Below are 19,224 nucleotides of genomic sequence, written 5' to 3'. Positions count from 1 at the left end.
GTTTTATGGGGCGCCATTGCAGGATGGATATCACTCAGTGTTAAAAGCCATGGAACAAAAGTATGTTTTTAAGGGAGATTTAATAACAGGAGGAGAGGAGGCTTGTCTAACACTAAGAGGTAGGTCGTTCCAGAGCTTGGGAGCAGCAGCGGCGAAAGCTCTGTCACCTCTAAGCTTCAGCCTTGTGTCAGGGACCGTCAGTAGCAGCTGATCGGCTGACAGAAGAATAAGTGATTATTACATTTTAACAGAAGTGTAGATAGAACATGTTAAAAGAGAAAGTAAGCAGATATTAACAGTAAATAAACAAGTAGATTAATAATTCATTTTCTACCACTTGTCCCTAATAATTTTTCTAAAATAATAGCAGCAGACTAATTAGGAGCCTTTGTTTGTTTAACTACTACTAAAAGACAAGTTTTCTAGTATGTTCACTATTTTATTTAAGGACAAACTTGCAATAAGAAACATATGTTTAATGTACCCCAAGATTTTTTTCTTAAAATAAAGCCAATAATGACATTTTTGGTGGTCCCCTTTATTTAGAAAAGTACCAAAATTATTTTTGCTACCGGTACAGGTACCAAAATATTGGTATCGGGACAACACTAGTCTAACCAACAGCAGGGATGCTTGTAACTCAAAATTTTGCTTGAAACTTAAAGTAGAACAATTGGCCAAGAAACAGCTCTTATATCAAAACACTCTTAAGTTGAGGTACCATTGTATGTTAATGTACAACTCCCAATGACCACAGCAAGGCAAAGTCAGACCTTTTTACATTTCTCCTCTCGGTGTCCTCTCTCCTCCCCATATCTTCGCTTCATTGTCCCTGTTTTCATCGTTGGTCAGTGTCACGGCACCAAACATACCAGTTTGCACACAGTTTTTTTTTTTTTTACAGACACACGATTTCTCTTCACGATGTTGTTTTGATGGCTACTAAACTTTGTTTTTTTCCCCTTCTGACTTAAGGTTAATCGTACCTCTGAGTTTGGAGGACCATGTTTTATTTCTTTTTTACAACCTAGCGCGTGTGTGTGTGTGTGTGTGTGTGTGTGTGTGTGTGTGTGTGTGTGTGTGTGTGTGTGTGTGTGTGTGTGTGTGTGTGTGTGTGTGTGTGTGTGTGTGTGTGTGTGTGTGTGTGTGTGTGTGTGTGTGTGTGTGTGTGTGTGTGTGTGTGGGTATGATCTAAATGTCCTTTCCTGGAGCTCACTCCTGCTTCTGTCAGTGTCCTCTGGTGTGTTTGTGCCTATTGAGGATTTTCATTGCTTTCGTGACCATGGTGTTGTCAGTTGTTCTGTACTGTTTTGATGCCTTTCACCCGCCAGTGTGTGTGGTAAGTGTTTCTCCTCCACCTGCTTCGGTGCATCATTGGGACCTGTCACTCGTAATATTTCAATCTCTTTGAGCTGCCAAACACTCTACATACCTATTGTCATTTGTTGTGACTCAATCCATCTTTATTACTGGTCTCCCCCATCCCTCCTACACCTCCCCTGGTCCTGGTTCTGCTTCATTCGTGGCTATGTGTTAGTGTGTTTTTGTGTGTTTTCTCTGTGCTCATACAGAAGCGGAGGAAAGGGAAGCAGCGTGGCAGTCAGCTCAGTGTATGTACCTTGTCTTCCCTGTCTTGTCCTAGTCCTACATCCCCTCTGTGTCACGCCGACTCGGTCTGAAGACACCAAAAAGTACAGTTCGGTTTAGAAGGAATTTTTTCCAGTTTTTCCACTAAATAAACCCTAAGCTCAGGGAGGAAGAACTCCAAAAAAAACTGGATGTCCTCTATTGTTACTGTGCTCCTCTTCTTTGCTGAAATATATTCGGTGCGACTTGAACTGAACTGTACCGCTTGGTGGACGTATATGTCCTTACCATATTGCAACACATAACTCGTATAGCATAAGAGCTGTCTTGTCAGGGTCCCTCCTCAAAGAATATCCAACAAAATATGGCTTCGGTATCTCACGTCAAAGGTCAGTTAGCCCAGTGTTTTTCAACCACTATGCCGCGGGACACTAGTGTACCGTGAGATATTGTTTGGTGTGCCGTGGGAAATTATGCAATTTCACCTAATTGATGGGAAAAGTTTTTTTTTGCAAATCAATAATTATAATCCACAAACAATGTGCCGTTGTACAGTGTCTGTGCTGTCTGGAAATCAGCAAAGTAACCTTTTATTTCTCTTCCGTACCAGGAGGTGGCAGCAGGTAGCTCATTGCTTTGTAGGCCTACTTTGAGACAAGAGAATTAATGATGGTTATGGTTTGAAGTCATATCGAACAATTGCGTCAGGTATTTGATGAGAATGACTTTATATTGTCAATATAGGCCAGGGGTCGGCAACCTTTACCACTCAAAGAGCCATTTTGGCAAGTTTCACAAATTAAAGAAAGTAATGGGAGCCACAAAAAAAAAAAAAATTTCAAATGAAAAACACCGCATACAAAGCTTAAACGCTTTGTGCTATGTTAACTAGGGGTCTCCGACACACGCACCGGCACGCACTTTAATGTGGAAATTTGATGTTAGTGCAGCTCGCGAGTTTTGAATGAATGGCGCTTGATAGCGTCATACTTGCCAACCCTCTCATTTTTCCCGGGAGACTCCCGAATATCAGAGCGTGATGTCACTGCATTTGGCGCCCTCTACAGTCTGCCCTAACAGTGTCCCTGCTCGACCACACGTAGAATGCAATTTCAGCTTGCTCAAGTAAGTGACAGCAAGGCATACTAACTCAGCAGCCACACATCTTACACTGACGGTACCAATACCCAGAATCCCATGCAGCCCTAACTCTTCCGCTCAACCAACGCACGGAGGGGGGGGGTTGATGTGTGGGGGGATTTGGTGGTAGCGGGGGTGTATAATGTAGACCGGAAGAGTTAGGGCTGCATGGGATTCTGGGTAATGGTTGTGTTGTGTTTATGTTGTGTTACGGTGGGATGTTCTCCAGAAATGTGTTTTTCATTCTTTTTTGGTGTGGGTTCACAGTGTGGCGCATATTTGTAACGTAACAGTGTTAAAGTTGTTTGATACGGCTACCGTCAGTGTAAGCTGTGTGGCTGATGAGTAAGTATGCTTTGCTGTCTCCTGTGTGTGCAAGTAATAACAACATGCAACATGTGGCTGGACTGGCACGCTGTATGTAAATGCTATAGAGGACAATTACTACAGTGCAATTAGGGCACGCCCTTTATTTAGTAATTAGAGTGTAAATAGGATTATTTTTTCCCTGGGAGTAATCTATGAGGGACACTGAGATCCATAAATCTCCTGGGAAAATCGGGGGGGTCGGCATGTATGTAGCTGAGCCGTCAGAGTGGTCAAGGAGCCGCATGCGGCTCCGGAGCCGCGGGTTGCCGACCCCTGGTATAGGCTATTGACTTTCGTTTTTAACATTTGCTGCTCGTGGTGTCTGTCATGTATTGGTTACTCGGGTCACAGGACCATAGACATCTTATAAGTAGACACAGCATTGGCTGCTGTGACACGAGAAATTTGGCCGCCATCTTGAAGTGGTGATGAGGAGCCGGCAAGCAGCCTAAACTGACAGTTGACAGGTAGAAAACAAAGATGGGGCTGGTGTTCAGCGTTTTCCTGCTCAAATGAGCGGACTGTTGAAAATAGGAATCGGGGGATTACTTTTCAAAAGTAAGATTTAACATTAACATACTATTGGTTGTATTTTGTGAAAAGAATATCACCACAGAGTTGAGAAGGTGCAAAGATCTTCAATAGTACTGAAATCGTAGCCGCTAGCAAACAAGAGTATGACCATGATACAATTGCTTGTCAATGAAATGAATTACATTTGAAAATGTCATACTTGAATAACATAAAGTTGAAATAAATGATGAAGATAAAGATTGTAAAAGCCAACAGGGGTAAAAGTTAGAACCACAGTCCAGATTGTTTAGGGGGGGGCAATATCTGTTAGCTAACTAGACAATCAGATGGACAGTGGCTATACAGTATTATACAAGTCTAAATTTAGTCTTGCTTTCCAACCCAATTGTGTGTAGCCCATCTTCATGAAATGTGTGGGACAAAATATGTGATAAACAGGAAAAGGCCCTGCTCATATAAAACAATCACTGTAAACATTATCATTTAAGGGAAGAATGTAATACAAAATATCAATACAAATTGTCAAGACAGAATAAACTCTCTGCTGCTGCAGCAACAGAGATACAGTCTATAGGTCCCTAAGATATATATATATCTAATGTATTCATGCATTGTCTATGTAGGATATACGCATGTATATAGAACCTAATCATATTGTTTCTTCAATTTAAAAATAGCTGACCGTTTTTTTCCCCTTCTCTGGGATTATAATCCCAGTTTTGATCTGGGACGTCTGGTCACTTATAGCATATAAGAATATTCTATTACTGTTAAGCAAACTATGAATAATGAAACACGCCAAAACATGTGTCCTTTATCATAGCTACACGTATGACAAAAAAACGCGTGTAAATCAGTGGTATTCAGTGAGGTAAGATTAATTAAATGCGCTGACAGTTCATTGCTCCTGCCAAATGAATTGCACTGAGTGGAGCGGGTCACCACTCCAAGATGGCGGCCCAGCGTCTCGTCAGCGGCAGTAGGCAGTAGCGCTCGATGCTGCGTACCCTTATAAGATGTCTATGCACAGGACAATACCGGAACCATTGTAAGGGGAATTTAGGGGCACAGGATATGATGACATGTGTTGTGTGTTGGACACCTGGAAGTAGAAAAAGTAAGAGCGGGAATAAAAGGCAAAAAAAGACTGTGTATTATTAAGCTTAGATTGCTAATAAGTGAACTAATAAGTGACAAGTTTGGCACACAACAATGGCGACGAGGATGAGATAGTGTCCCCCTGGATTTTTTTCAATGAAAAAAATGTGCCTTGGCTCAAAAAAGGTTGAAAAACACTGGGTTAGCCAGTACTCTATTCGATACACTTTAAAAACAACATTATTATTGACCTACATAAAGCAACTACATTATTGTGTGAATGCTCCAAAGCCTTCACACATATGGTTTTCTACACCAAAATTCATCTATTTATTCTTATTATTCAACTTATTATTATTATTCTCCTCCAGATTTTGACGCGCTCTACCTTACATTTTTCACCCAATTCAAACCCTTTCAACCTCAAACTGTTCAGCCTATTCGAGGAACCGCGGGCTTTCCCTTGACAAATTCCCAAAATTCCCAGAATTGCAGGTTTTCCGGGACATTTTTCCCATTCAAAATGAATTGAGCTTTTTTCAAACATCCACCATTTCCACATTTTTCAACCCATTCAAACTATTCCACCTTCAACATATTCCACCATTCTGGAAATTCAAACTTGTCACCAGTGTTGTGCTCGTAGCGTGAGAGATAAACAACTTGACGTATAGTTGACACACAAAAACGTGTGTTTCGTTTATTTATCAAAGCACAAGCAAGAATGAACGCTTTCATCACAAACACTCAAATATCGCGGGTACAACAAGCCCCCACCTTTGTGAGAATCTACTGACGGCCACTTAAAGGGGCCGCGCCGAATTACTCGCTCTTAACTGCACACAAAGAACAACATTGTCATGTACACAATAGAACAGTACGGTGAATGATGATGACAAAGTCAAATAACAGGTGTGGTGAATTATGTCCTTCAATCAACCGCTACAAACTACCCTTTTTCTAAGTTAAAAAAATTCCAGGATTTTCCAGAATTCCTGGTTTTCCAAAGCCCTATTACCACCCTTTTTTCTGGCGACTACTCCTTCCACATTTTTTAACCCACTTCAACCGTTCCACAGTCAAAACATTCCTCTTAATCAGGAAAAAAAACAAAGTTTTCCATCCATCCATTTTCTACCGCTTATTCCCTTCGGGGTCGCGGAACTGGAAAAATTCCTGGTTTTCCCAAAATTCCAGGAATTCCGTAATATCGTTTCTCAAATCAACATGTTACTACTTCAACATTTCTCGACCGATTTGAAAAACTTAAACACCAACCATTTCAAATCATTCAGACCATTCAAGTTTTTCACCATTTTCAAAAAAATTCCCGCTTTTTCCGAAATTCCCAAATTTTTGGGAAATTCCCACTGAAATGAATGGGACATTCTTCAAAGTTCCACAATTCCCACATTTTTCATCTGATTCAAACTGTTCCAACTTCAAAATATTCAGCCTGTTCAGGAATTGTGTGCTCTTCTTCAACGATTCTAAAAAAATACCAGGATTAAATTTCAACTTCAGCATTGGAGCATTCACACGCAATTCCTTTAGGAATTGCCTCATCTAGTTCAACTTATTATTATTCTTCTTCTCCAGATTTTGGCGCGCTCTACCTTCCACATTTTTCACCCAATTCAAACCGTTCCAACTTCAAACTGTTCAGCCTATACGGGAATTTCAGGCTTTCCCTTGACAAATTCCAAAAATTCCCAGTTTTCCCCAAATTCCAGGTTTTCCGGAACATTTTTCCCATTCAAAATGAATTGGCCTTTTTTCAAACTTCCACAATTTCCACATTTTTCCACCTATTCAAACCAGTCTACCTTCAACACATTCCACCATCCTGGACATTCAAACTACAATTTTTCCAAGTTCCCAAAAATTCCAGGATTTTCCAGGATTCCTGATTTTCCAAAGCCCTATTTCTACCCTTTTTTTCTGGCGACTACTCCTCCCACATTTTTCAACCCACTTCAACCGTTCTACCGTCCAAACATTCCTCTTAATCAGGACAGAAAATTTAGTTGTTTTTTTAACTGGAAGAATTTTAAGTTTTCCCGAAATTCCAGGAATTCCGTAATACAATTTCTCAATTCAACATGTTACGACTTCAACTTTTCTTGACCGATTTGAAAAATTCCAACACCAACCATTTCAACTCATTCAGACCATTCAAGTTTACTTTTACCATTTTCTAAAAAATTCAGACTTTTCCCAAAATTTCCCATTTTTTGAAAATTCCCATTGAAATCAATGGGACATTCTTCAAAGTTCCACAACTCCCACATTTTTCATCTGATTAAAACTGTTCCAACTTTAAAATATTCAGCCTGGTCAGGAATTGCCTGCTCTACTTCAACAATTCTAAAAAAAATTCCAGGATTTCAGTTCAACTTCAGCATTGGAGCATTCACACGCAATTCCTTCAGGAATTGCCTCATCTATTTCAACTTATTATCATTGTTCTTCTTCTCCAGATTTTGGCACGCTCTATCTTCCACATTTTTCACCCAATTCAAACCATTTCAACTTTAAACTGTTCAGCCTATTCAGCAACTTCAGCATTGGAACATTCACACGCAATTCCTTCAGGAATTGCCTCATCTAGTTTTGAATGAAGTTGCTCGTAGTTCCTTTGTCCTACTTGTGTGTGTCAACATTTTGGACGGTCAGAAACAAAAAATATTAGATATCAGCAACATTATTTCATAATTTTTAACTTCTAGAGCACTTAAGGACTTATTAAAACAAATTAAATTGATGCATTTTGGTGTTTTGCTGTGTTGCTTTTTGTAATGATGTTTGTTTCTTTACATAGCATATATATTATCAAAATATTTCTTACATAAAACAAAACTTTTTAAGTATGCATTGTTTTGCCTTATGAGCTAAAGTAAGTGCAGCCTCTCTCAAATAAGCGCACCTTCGGCGTAAAAAAAAAAAGGTGTTTCAATGTACAAAACTTAAACCCATGAAGTTGGCACGTTGTGTAATTCGTAAATAAAAACAGAATACAATGATTTGCAAATCCTTTTCAACTTATATTCAATTGAATAGACTGCAAAGACAAGATATTTAATGTTGGAACTGAGAAACCTCTGTTTTTTTTGCAAATAAGCATTAACTTAGGATTTAATGAGAGCAACACATTGCAAAAAAGTTGGCACAGGGGCATTTTTACCACTGTGTTACATGGCCTTTCCTTTTAACAACACTCAGTAAACGTTTGGGAACTGAGGAGACACATTTTTTAAGCTTCTCAGGTGGAATTCTTTCCCATTCTTGCTTGATGTACAGCTTAAGTTGTTCAACAGTCCGGGGGTCTCCGTTGTGGTATTTTACGCTTCATAATGCACCACACATTTTCAATGGGAGACAGGTCTTTTACTACGAAGACACGCTGTTGTAACACGTGCAGAATGTGGCTTGGCATTGTCTTACTGAAATAAGCAGGGACGTCCATGAACAAGATGTTGCTTGGATGGCAACGTATGTTGCTCCAAAATCTGTATGTACCTTTCAGCATTAATGGTGCCTTCACAGATGTGTAAGTTACCCATGTCTTGGGCACTAATACACCCCCATACCATCACAGATGCTGGCTTTTCAACTTTGCGCCTATAACAGTCCGGATGGTTCTCTTCCTCTTTGGTCCGGAGGACACGACGTCCACAGTTTCCAAAAACAATTTGAAATGTGGACTCGTCAGACCACAGAACACTTTTCCACTTTGCATCAGTCCATCTTAGATGACCTCGGGCCCAGCAAAGCGTTTCTGGGTGTTTTTGATAAATGGCTTTGGCTTTGCATAGTACAGTTTTAACTTGCACTTACAGATGTAGCGACCAACAGTAGTTACTGACAGTGGTTTTTCTGAAGTGTTCCTGAGCCCATGTGGTGATATCCTTTACACACTGATGTCGCTTCTTGATGCAATACCGCCTGAGGGATCCAAGGTCACGGGCATTCTGTGTTACGTGCAGTGATTTCTCCAGATTCTCTGAACCTTTTGATGATATTACAGACCAAAGATAGTGAAATCCCTAAATTCCTTGCCTTCGTTGAGAAATGTTGTTCTTAAACTGTTGGACAATTTGCTCACGCATCCTTGCTCCATCCTTGTTTGTGAATGACTGAGCATTTCATGGAAGCTGCTTTTATACCCAATCATGGCACCCACCTGTTCCCAATTAGCCTGTTCGCCTGTGGGATGTTCCAAATAAGTGCTTGATGAGCATTACTCAACTTTCTCAGTCTTTTTTGCCACTTGTGCCAGCTTTTTTGAAACATGTTGCAGGCATCAAATTCTAAATGAGCTAATATTTGCAAAATATGAAGTTTACCATTTTGAACATTAAATATCTTGTCTTTGCAGTGCATTCAATTGAATATAAGTTGAAAAGGATTTGCAAATTATTGTATTGTGTGTTTATTTAGGATTTACACAACGTGCCAACTTCACTGGTTTTGGGTTTTGTAGATGCACTGCACGACTGCTTCTAAAATGCCCATAAAAAGTGGAAGATGTCTCCTGCTTGATTGAAAGTACAGCAAAACGTCGCAGGTAGGAGCATGACATCATGAATGTGCAGTAAATGAGAGCGTCTCCGTGGTGATGATCAGTATAGGACACACACAATCCTCACTTAAATAAGGCGGTATGCACCCCTTTTCAATCGCACACGCTGTGTTAGTAAATCGCACACCCCTATTAATAGTACACACAATTTTATAGATTGCACACGCTGTTTATCGCATGGTATTTGGATTGCGCAAATGAGGCCCTTAGTGTGCTTTTAGGTGGTTTTTAGTATTTTTCTCGTTTTGCTAGCTCAATGTGAGTCCAAAGAGAGCAATGGTGGTTTGTGTTGTTGACACTGCTTCCCCTCCCTTCCATTGCACACAAAGAAGATTAATCAACGATGTAAAGTGCATTGTATTCTTTATTCATAATCATTGTAGCGACCTGGCTTTTAAAAGTTTTGTGATTTCAAACTGTGAGTGCACCACAGGGCTAGTGTTTGTGCGTGTCAGCAGGGTGGCTGAAAACAAAGACAATTCAGCTAGTTGTTGTTAATTTGGCTTTGTTATTCAATCCCTCACCCCCTTGTTAGGTTTTTTTTAATATAAAGTATGCTTTATATTCTGTTCAAAGTGTACACCGCTTTACTAAAATATGGACTTATGTCAAGGCTGGAACCCACTATTTATGTTTCCATTATTTCTTATGGAGAAATCTGCTTCAATATACCGTATTTTCCCAGCTATTGAGCCACACACACCAACTTTTAGCAGAAAATAATATGTTTAGATATATTAGCCGCACCAGACTATAAGCCGCAATTATATACCGGTACGGTACAAAATATTTTTTTAAATGTTTATTTAATTGTTTCCAAACGGTGCCCGTAACACTGCAGTAAAAAGGCTGATCAAACAAAACAGAAGTCGTCATCATGGACCCGCAAGATGCGGAAACTAGCTCTCCAATCAGTTAAAGGCCTACTGAAACCCACTACTACCGACCACGCAATCTGATAGTTTATATATCAATGATGAAATCTTAACATTGCAACACATGCCAATACGGCCGGGTTAACTTATAAAGTGCAATTTTAAATCTCCCGCTAAACTTCCAGTTGAAAACGTCTATGTATGATGACGTGTGCGCGTGACGTCAATCGTTGAAACGGAAGTATTCGGACACATTGTATCCAATACAAAAAGCTCTGTTTTCATCGCAAAATTCCACAGTATTCTGGACATCTGTGTTGGTGAATCTTTTGCAATTTGTTTAATGAACAATGAAGACTGCAAAAAAGAAAGCTGTAGGTGGGATCGGTGTATTAGCGGCTGGCTGCAGCAACACAACCAGGAGGACTTTGACTTGGATAGCAGACGCGCTATCCGACGCTAGCCGCCGACCGCATCTATGATCGGGTGAAGTCCTTCGTCGCTCCGTCGATCGCTGGAACGCAGGTGAGCACGGGTGTTGATGAGCAGATGAGGGCTGGCTGGCATAGATGGATAGCTAATGTTTTTAGAATAGCTCTGTGATGTCCCGTTGCTAAGTTAGCTTCAATGGCGTCGTTAGCAACCGCATTGTTAAGCTTCGCCAGGCTGGAAAGCATTAACCGTGTAGTTACATGTCCATGGTTTAATAGTATTGTTGATTTTCTGTCTATCCTTCCAGTCAGGGGTTTATTTCTTTTGTTTCTATCTGCAGTTAAGCCCGATGCTATCACGTTAGCTCTGTAGCTAAAGTGCTTCGCCGATGTATTGTCGTGGAGATAAAAGTCACTGTGAATGTCCATTTCACGTTCTCGACTCTCATTTTCAAGAGGATATAGTATCCGAGGTGGTTTAAAATACAAATCCGTGATCCACAATAGAAAAAGGAGAGAGTGTGGAATCCAATGAGCCCTTGTACCTAAGTTACGGTCAGAGCGGAAAAAAAATGCGTCCTGCACTGCACTCTAGTCCTTCACTCTCACGTACCTCATCCACGAATCTTTCATCCTGGCTCAAATTAATGGGGTAATCGTCACTTTCTCGGTCCGAATCGCTCTCGCTGCTGGTGTAAACAATGGGGAAATGTGAGGAGCTTTTCAACCTGTGACGTCACGCTACTTCCGGTACAGGCAAGGCTTTTTTTATCAGCGACCAAAAGTTGCGAACTTTATCGTCAATGTTCTCTACTAAATCCTTTCAGCAAAAATATGGCAATATCGCGAAATGATCAAGTATGACACATAGAATGGATCTGCTATCCCCATTTAAATAAAAAAAAATCATTTCAGTAGGCCTTTAATGTTGTGTTTTCAAGGTTTGAAAAATGCTTTAATTTTGGGTGAAGTGCTTGTAAACGCTTGGAAATGTTCATCATATTTCTCGGCATTCTGACTCAATAGGCTAATTATAAAATGGAAAAAGATAAAATAAGTTTTCTTAAAAATGAAAGCTACACGCTTGATCTGTTGGCTTTGCACGAGCCCTTACATTAGGTTGTTGTCATGCCAGAGCCGTATATGTGTCGCCCCCAAGAGGACAGTGGTGCATCGGTCCATCGTGCCGGGAGGTTGTCGTTTTAATGAACATTGGATGGAAAATGACAAATACAAACTTCGGATAAAACGTGGACCAAATCCACGTGTAGCCTGCTGCAAAGTATGCAAAAAGGAAATCCAGCTTTTCGCAATGCAAGAGTCATATGAAAGTAAGCCACAGAGATTACTAGCCCCACAAGTTAACAAACTTTACGTTTTGGTACATGCTAAACCTAAACTGTGAGATCAGCGCTAGATTACATGTTAATTACGGACAGTTATCACGAGCTATGAAAGGGAAAAAAGCGAGCGTTTGTCAATGATAAATTATAATGTTAAGAACTTACCTCAACTAAGAATCGATGTGTTATCATAGCCACAGTTATACGGCTAGATATGCTTAATGAAAGGTGACTAAGGTGTTGTGAAACAAACCAAATACAAACCCCATTTCCATATGAGTTGGGAAATTGTGTTAGATGTAAATATAAACGGAATACAATGATTTGCAAACCATTTTCAACCCATATTCAGTTGAATATGCTACAAAAGACAACATATTTGATGTTCAAACTGATAAACATTTTTTTTTTTGCAAATAATCATTAACTTTAGAATTTGATGCCAGCAACACGTGACAAAGAAGTTGGGAAAGGTGGCAATAAATTCTGATAAAGTTTAGGAATGCTCATCAAACACTTATTTGGAACATCCCACAGGCGAACAGGCAAATTGGGAACAGGTGGGTGCCATGATTGGGTATAAAAGTAGATTCCATGAAATGCTCAGTCATTCACAAACAAGGATGGGGCGAGGGTCACCACTTTGTCAACAAATGCGTGAGCAAATTGTTGAACAGTTTAAGAAAAACCTTTCTCAACCAGCTATTGCAAGGAATTTAGGGATTTCACCATCTACGCTCCGTAATATCATCAAAGGGTTCAGAGCATCTGGAGAAATCACTGCACGTAAGCAGCTAAGCCTGTGACCTTCGATCCCTCAGGCTGTACTGCATCAACAAGCGACATCAGTGTGTAAAGGATATCACCACATGGGCTCAGAAACACTTCAGAAACCCACTGTCAGTAACTACAGTTGGTCGCTACATCTGTAAGTGCAAGTTAAAACTCTCCTATGCAAGGCGAAAACCGTTTTTCAACAACACCCAGAAACGCAGTCGGCTTCGCTGGGCCTGAGCTCATCTAAGATGGACTGATACAAAGTGGAAAAGTGTTCTGTGGTCTGACGGGTCCACATTTCAAATTGGTTTTGGAAACTGTGGACGTCGTGTCCTCCGGACCAAAGAGGAAAAGAACCATCCGGATTGTTATAGGCGCAAAGTTGAAAAGCCAGCATGTGTGATGGTATGGGGGTGTATTAGTGCCCAAGACATGGGTAACTTACACATCTGTGAAGGCGCCAATAATGCTGAAAGGTACATACAGGTTTTGGATCAACATATGTTGCCATCCAAGCAACGTTACCATGGACGCCCCTGCTTATTTCAGCAAGACAATGCCAAGCCACGTGTTACATCAATGTGGCTTCATAGTAAAAGAGTGCGGGTACTAGACTGGCCTGCCTGTAGTCCAGACCTGTCTCCCATTCAAAATGTGTGGCGCATTATGAAGCCTAAAATACCACAACAGAGACCCCCGGACTGTTGAACAACTTAAGCTGTACATCAAGCAAGAATGGGAAATAATTCCACCTGAGAAGCTTAAAAAATGTGTCTCCAGTTCTCAAACGTTAACTGAGTGTTGTTAAAAGGAAAGGCCATGTAACACAGTGGTGAACATGCCCTTTCCCAACTACTTTGGCACGTGTTGCAGCCATGAAATTCTAAGTTAATTCTTATTTGCAAAAAATAAATAAAGTTTATGAGTTTGAACATCAAATATCTTGTCTTTGTAGTGCATTCAATTGAATATGGGTTGAAAAGGATTTGCAAATTATTGTATTCCGTTTATATTTACATCTAACACAATTTCCCAACTCATATGGAAACGGGGTTTAATTTATTATCCTTATATTAATGTGGAACAGTTTTGTTGATAAATGAGTGAAATTGACATTTTGAGGGTGCGTGTATTTATATCACATTATGCAGTTTGCAAGCACAAATACGGTGTGAATCAATGCGTGCTGTTCGATGTCATTGAGGGCTGTAAGTAAGAAAAAGAACAATACATTTGAAAAAACAACACAAATGGAGACATGTTTGCAAACACCAATGACATTGAATAGTCTACACAAACACTGCTTCATTGTCTATGCCCCATAACTGCTGCTTCAATGTTAGGCTTAGGTTTTAGCAGATTTTCCGTATTTTTCCTACAGACAGCATTTGGTGACCTCAAACAACAAGGCTATGGATTGATTCACACTGGTTTTCGCCTTTTGAAGGGTACTGGAAAAACTGGAAAATTGATCTTGAAAGTCCTTAAAAAGTGCTTGAATTTGGCCATGGAAAAAGTGTACGAACCCTGTATGTCACGACGGGAACCCTAATCATTTTGAACTATAACAGAGTTGAGTTGCGGCAAACAGCTCAGGTCAATTACCATATAGTACTTATTCATTCGAGGCTTCTACGGACGAGTTTCATTCCTACTAATATGATGTAACGTATACTTAAAATAGGTGAAATAACACGCACACTGTGCACGGAACACACAATGGACAAAATACAGCAATAAAAAGATTAAATACAGGAATTAAACAATACTCTTATCCGCGGGGTCTTAAAAAGTCTAAAAAAGTCTTAAATCCAATAATTTGAATTCAAGGCCTTAAAATGTCTAAAATTCACCTAAAATCTCATAAAAGGTCTTAAATACGATTTTAAAAGGTCTTAAAAATCTATTGGCGTGACTTTTATTTAAAACATGCATAAACTTCAGTCTCGCTTTGAAATGTTTCCATTTTTGAGGACGCTATAACGTAACTACAGAGCGGAACTAACTGTGCTGCCCGGTCAGAATGTATTGAACACCACCAGCTATTGGTGTGCGCACACAGCTGTGTGTTGACAGCTCTGTTAGCATAGCAGCGGAGAAAACTTTAAACCAGTTTCTGGTGTTTTTAGTTAGGTTGAGCGTTTTTTTTATTCCAATGTGAAAGAGCTGTGAATGAATTCAAATACTTTGCAAGTAGAGATGTCCGATAATATCGGACTGCCGATATTATCAGCCGATAAATGCTTTAAATTGTAATATTGGAAATTATCGGCATCGGTTTCAAAAAGTAAAATGTAGGACTTTTTAAAACGCCGCTGTACGGAGTGGTACACGGACGTAGGGAGAAGTACAGAGCGCCAATAAACCTTAAAAGCACTGCCTTTGCGTGCCGGTCCAATCACATAATATCTACGGCTTTTCACACACACAAGTGAATGCAAGGCATACTTGGTCAACAGCCGTACAGGTCACACTGAGGGTGACCGTATAAACAACGTTAACACTGTTACAAATATGCGCCACACTGTGAACCCACACCAAACAAGAATGACAAACACATTTCGGGAGAACATCCGCACCGTAACACAACATAAACACAACAGAACAAATACCCAGAACCCCTTGCAGCACTAACTCTTCCGGGACACTACAATATACACACCCACCGCTACCCCCTACCCCCCTCCACCTCAACCTCCTCATGCTCTCTCAGGGAGAGCATGTCCCAAATTCCAAGCTGCTGTTTTGAGGCATGTTAAAAAAATACTGCACATTGTGACTTCAATAATAAATATGGCAGTGCCATGTTGGCATTTTTTTCCATAACTTGAGTTGATTTATTTTGGAAAACCTTGTTACATTGTTTAATGCATCCAGCGGGGCATCACAACAAAATTAGGCATAATAATGTGTTAATTCCACGACTGTATATTTTGGTATCGGTTGATATCGGAATCGGTAATTAAGAGTTGGACAATAGCGGAATATCGGATATCGGCAAAAAAGCCATTATCGGATATCTCTATTTGCAAGTAATTCCGGGCCTCCAATTTTCCTTCATGTCTTTTGTACTTGTTTGCCTGTATCAATGTGAAATGGGTCTTAAATTGTATTCATTATGGTCTTAAAAAAAAGTCTTAAATGAGGCTTGTTGAAACCCGCAGAGACCCTGAATACTGCAATAATTAAAGTGATACTTTTATCTACATGGCAGTCTTGCACAATGGAAGGGGTCATGCAAGGGAGACATACACATGCTTATTAGGAGGAGGAAGTCTCACTAATGAGACTACTACGCTGCTTGGTTATCTCTGTCCATTTCACAGAAGAACCTATTTGCTACATGTTAAAGGACACCATCTTTATCCTCTATGATGGTCGTGGCGTTGGCGCGGCCTGGACCGGGCATGCAGCTATTGTGGATGGCTAATTTCACTTTTCTTTCACTTTCTTTTTTCTTTATGCGCCGCCACCAGAAAAGTCTGCCTTACGCTTGAGAGAAACAGAGACTTTTTATTTACCTAAAAAAAAGCAAAAGTGACGATGTCCTTTCTCGGTGCAGCGACTTAAGTTTTACTCTGTCTACGTTAGGGTTGTACGGTATACCGGTATTGGTATAGTACCGCGATACTAATGATTCATATTCGGTACTATACTGCCTCTGAAAAGTACCGGTCCCTCACTATGCAGATGAGCATACTCGGCAGTGCACAATCACAGAGTACTTACACGCAGACAGTGGGACAAATTTTGGCTTAATAACCAAAGATAAAGGTGAAGTTATAACACTAAAACGCCCTCAGGAAGAGGTGCTTTAAGACATGGCTAACTAGCGGCTAATGTCTATCCGCAGTCAGCAGTGTTATGATTACTTCTTCATCACTAATCCTTGTCTCCATGGTGACAAATATAGTACATCTATTTCAAGCATCATCCCTGCAGCAGGAGTGATAGCGATACATGCATCACTACACACCGCAGCATGCCCTAGTTATAACAATGGTTGTGTTTTAAATGATCTATAGTTGACAAAGCCATGACAAGATTTCACTTTATCCGATCATTAACTATCAAGGACGATCAGCTTGATTTTGAACACACTACACACAAGTAAATGAAGGGCATACTTAGTCAACAGCCATACGTGTCAAACTAAGGGTGGCCGTATGAACAACGCCAACACTGTCATAAACATGTGCCATACAGTGGAACCACACTAAACAACAATGAGAAACACATTTTGGGAGAATATTAAAGTTAAAGTACCAATGACTGTCACACACACACTAGGTGTGGTGAAATGTGTCCTCTGCATTTGACCCATCCCCTTGTTCACCCCCTGAGAGGTGAGGGGAGCAGTGAGCAGCAGCGGTGCCGCGCCCGGGAATCATTTTTGGTGATTTAATCCCCAATTCCAACTGTTGATGCTGAGTGCCAAGCAGGGAGGTAACGGGTCCCATTTTTTATAGTCTTTGGTACGACTCACAACCTACCGATCTCACGGCGGACACTCTAACCACTAGGCCACTGAGTAGGTTTGCACCGCAACACAACATATCATAACAATATAAACAAACGCCATTGGTGGTTTTACACCTAACATCCACTGTAATGATACCAAGTACGGGAGCGTATCCAGTCGATACTACTATGATTACATCGATATTTTTTAGCATCACAAAATCTTATTTTGTTTTTTAATATTATGTTTATAAACTCAGCAAATATGTCCCTGGACACATGAGGACTTTGAATATGACCAATGTCCGATACCAATGTAACTACTTGGTATCGGATTGATACTCAAATTTGTGGTATCATCCAAAACTAATGTAAAATATCAAACAATGGAAGAATAAGTGATTATTACATTTTAACAGAAGTGTAGATAGAACATGTCGAAACAGAAAATAAGCAGATATTAACAGTAAATGAACAAGTAGATTAATAATTCATTTTCTACCACTTGTCCTTAATTATTTTGACAAAATAATAGAATGATAAATGACACAATATGTTACTGCATAAATCAAAAGACTAAATTAGGAGCCTTTGTTTGTTTACTTACTACTAAAAACCAAGTTGTCTTGTTTGTTCACTATTTTATTTAAGGACAAACTTGTAATAAGAAACATATGTTTAATGTACCCTAAGATTTTTTGTTAAAATAAAGCCAATAATGACATTTTTTGTGGCCCCCTTTATTTAGAAAAGTACCGATACCAAAATATTGGTATCGGGACAACACTAGTCTACGTATTCTTCCACCGCACGCGAGTAAAAGTTGCATTAATAATTAATGGCAGTGTGTTTGCAACCACAAAACGTCTTAAAACAAGGACCGCCTGTGTCTTTAATTGACCAGCCTCCCTGCACTACAGGAGTTTTCTACTTGTCTTCGTCATTTTATCGAGACCAATTTTACATCTAACTTGATATTCCTCGGCATGACCTCATCTGATGTCAGCTTCACAAGTCCCCCGAGCATCTTGAGCTACTTGCCTTGGTGTAGCATGTTGCCTCGTCATCATCAATCACGCCAACTAACCGATGGGGTCTATCCTTCTGTCTCCATGTCTCCATGACAGTGTGCTTGTCTATAAGGGTGTTGTGTCTCCATCAATCTCCCTATGCTTGCATGCAAAATGATACTGATTCCGAAAAGTGTGTGCGGGTGTGCAATGAGGAGAGATGTAAAGACGAATGGCGCGTGAGTGGAAAATGTTAGGACTGTCAGTGCTACTCGTTGAAAGTCCGATAATATGGTGCTTTTGTATGTACACTATGCGGACAACAGTATTTACACAGGTCGTGGAGCTGGGGCTGCATTAAAACAATGGAAGGATGGAGGACGACCCTCTCAAATCTTTCATTGTTAAAAGATTTTTTGGGGTGGTATCCATTTTGTTTTTATGTTAAAGCATTCTTCAGTGCGGAGGAATCAGGGCTGTGTTCACTAAAGATTTTCTTTGTCGAATACGATTCGTTAGGTCTTGCCCTTTTGTTGGCAATTAGTCGAATCTATGGCATTTTTAGGAGAAATAAACAGAGTAGTAGTAGTGTATACTGACTGGTCACATCGATGTGCTCTCGTTAAAGTTAAAGTACCAATGATTGTCACACACAAATGTGTCCTCTGCATTTGACCCATCCCCTTGTTCACCCCCTGGGAGGTGAGGGGAGCAGTGGGCAGCAGCGGTGCCGCGCCCAGGAATCATTTTTGGTGATTTAACCCCCAATTCCAACCCTTGATGCTGAGTGCCAAGCAGGGAGGTAATGGGTCCCATTTTTATCGTCTTTCTTTTATCGCACTTATACGGGGAATATTCCAAAATGTATTTAAGCGGAAAAAAGCAAAGATCTCATCTCATAAAAAGACACACTTTGTGAGGTTCTCAGCCCCGGCGCTCAGTGTCAAAAAGACATCAAACTTGACTAAATAGAGCAGGGGTGTTGAACACGGTTACACTGAGGGCCACATCGCAGTA

The 19,224-nt window shown here is 40.2% G+C and overlaps 1 protein-coding gene across 15 annotated transcripts in view; it reads left to right on the top strand.

Moving 5' to 3' along the window:
• Positions 1-19,224, top strand: part of cacna1aa (calcium channel, voltage-dependent, P/Q type, alpha 1A subunit, a) — a 212,350-nt gene that overhangs the window by 171,937 nt on the left and 21,189 nt on the right. The window contains exon 45 of one of the 15 annotated variants that reach the window (XM_062036804.1): positions 1,572-1,761. The exons of the other annotated variants lie outside the window; for them this stretch is intronic. Coding sequence (XP_061892788.1) covers positions 1,572-1,679 — 108 coding nt within the window. The 3' untranslated portion in view covers positions 1,680-1,761. Of the gene's footprint in view, positions 1-1,571; positions 1,762-19,224 lie in introns of those variants that run through there. 15 annotated transcript variants of the gene reach the window in all.

The sequence above is a fragment of the Entelurus aequoreus genome, linkage group LG25, assembly GCF_033978785.1.
Source record: "Entelurus aequoreus isolate RoL-2023_Sb linkage group LG25, RoL_Eaeq_v1.1, whole genome shotgun sequence".
Classification (NCBI taxonomy): Eukaryota; Metazoa; Chordata; class Actinopteri; order Syngnathiformes; family Syngnathidae; genus Entelurus; species Entelurus aequoreus.
The sequence above is the reverse complement of the archived record's forward strand: the minus strand, read 5'-3'. Positions and strand labels throughout refer to the sequence as shown.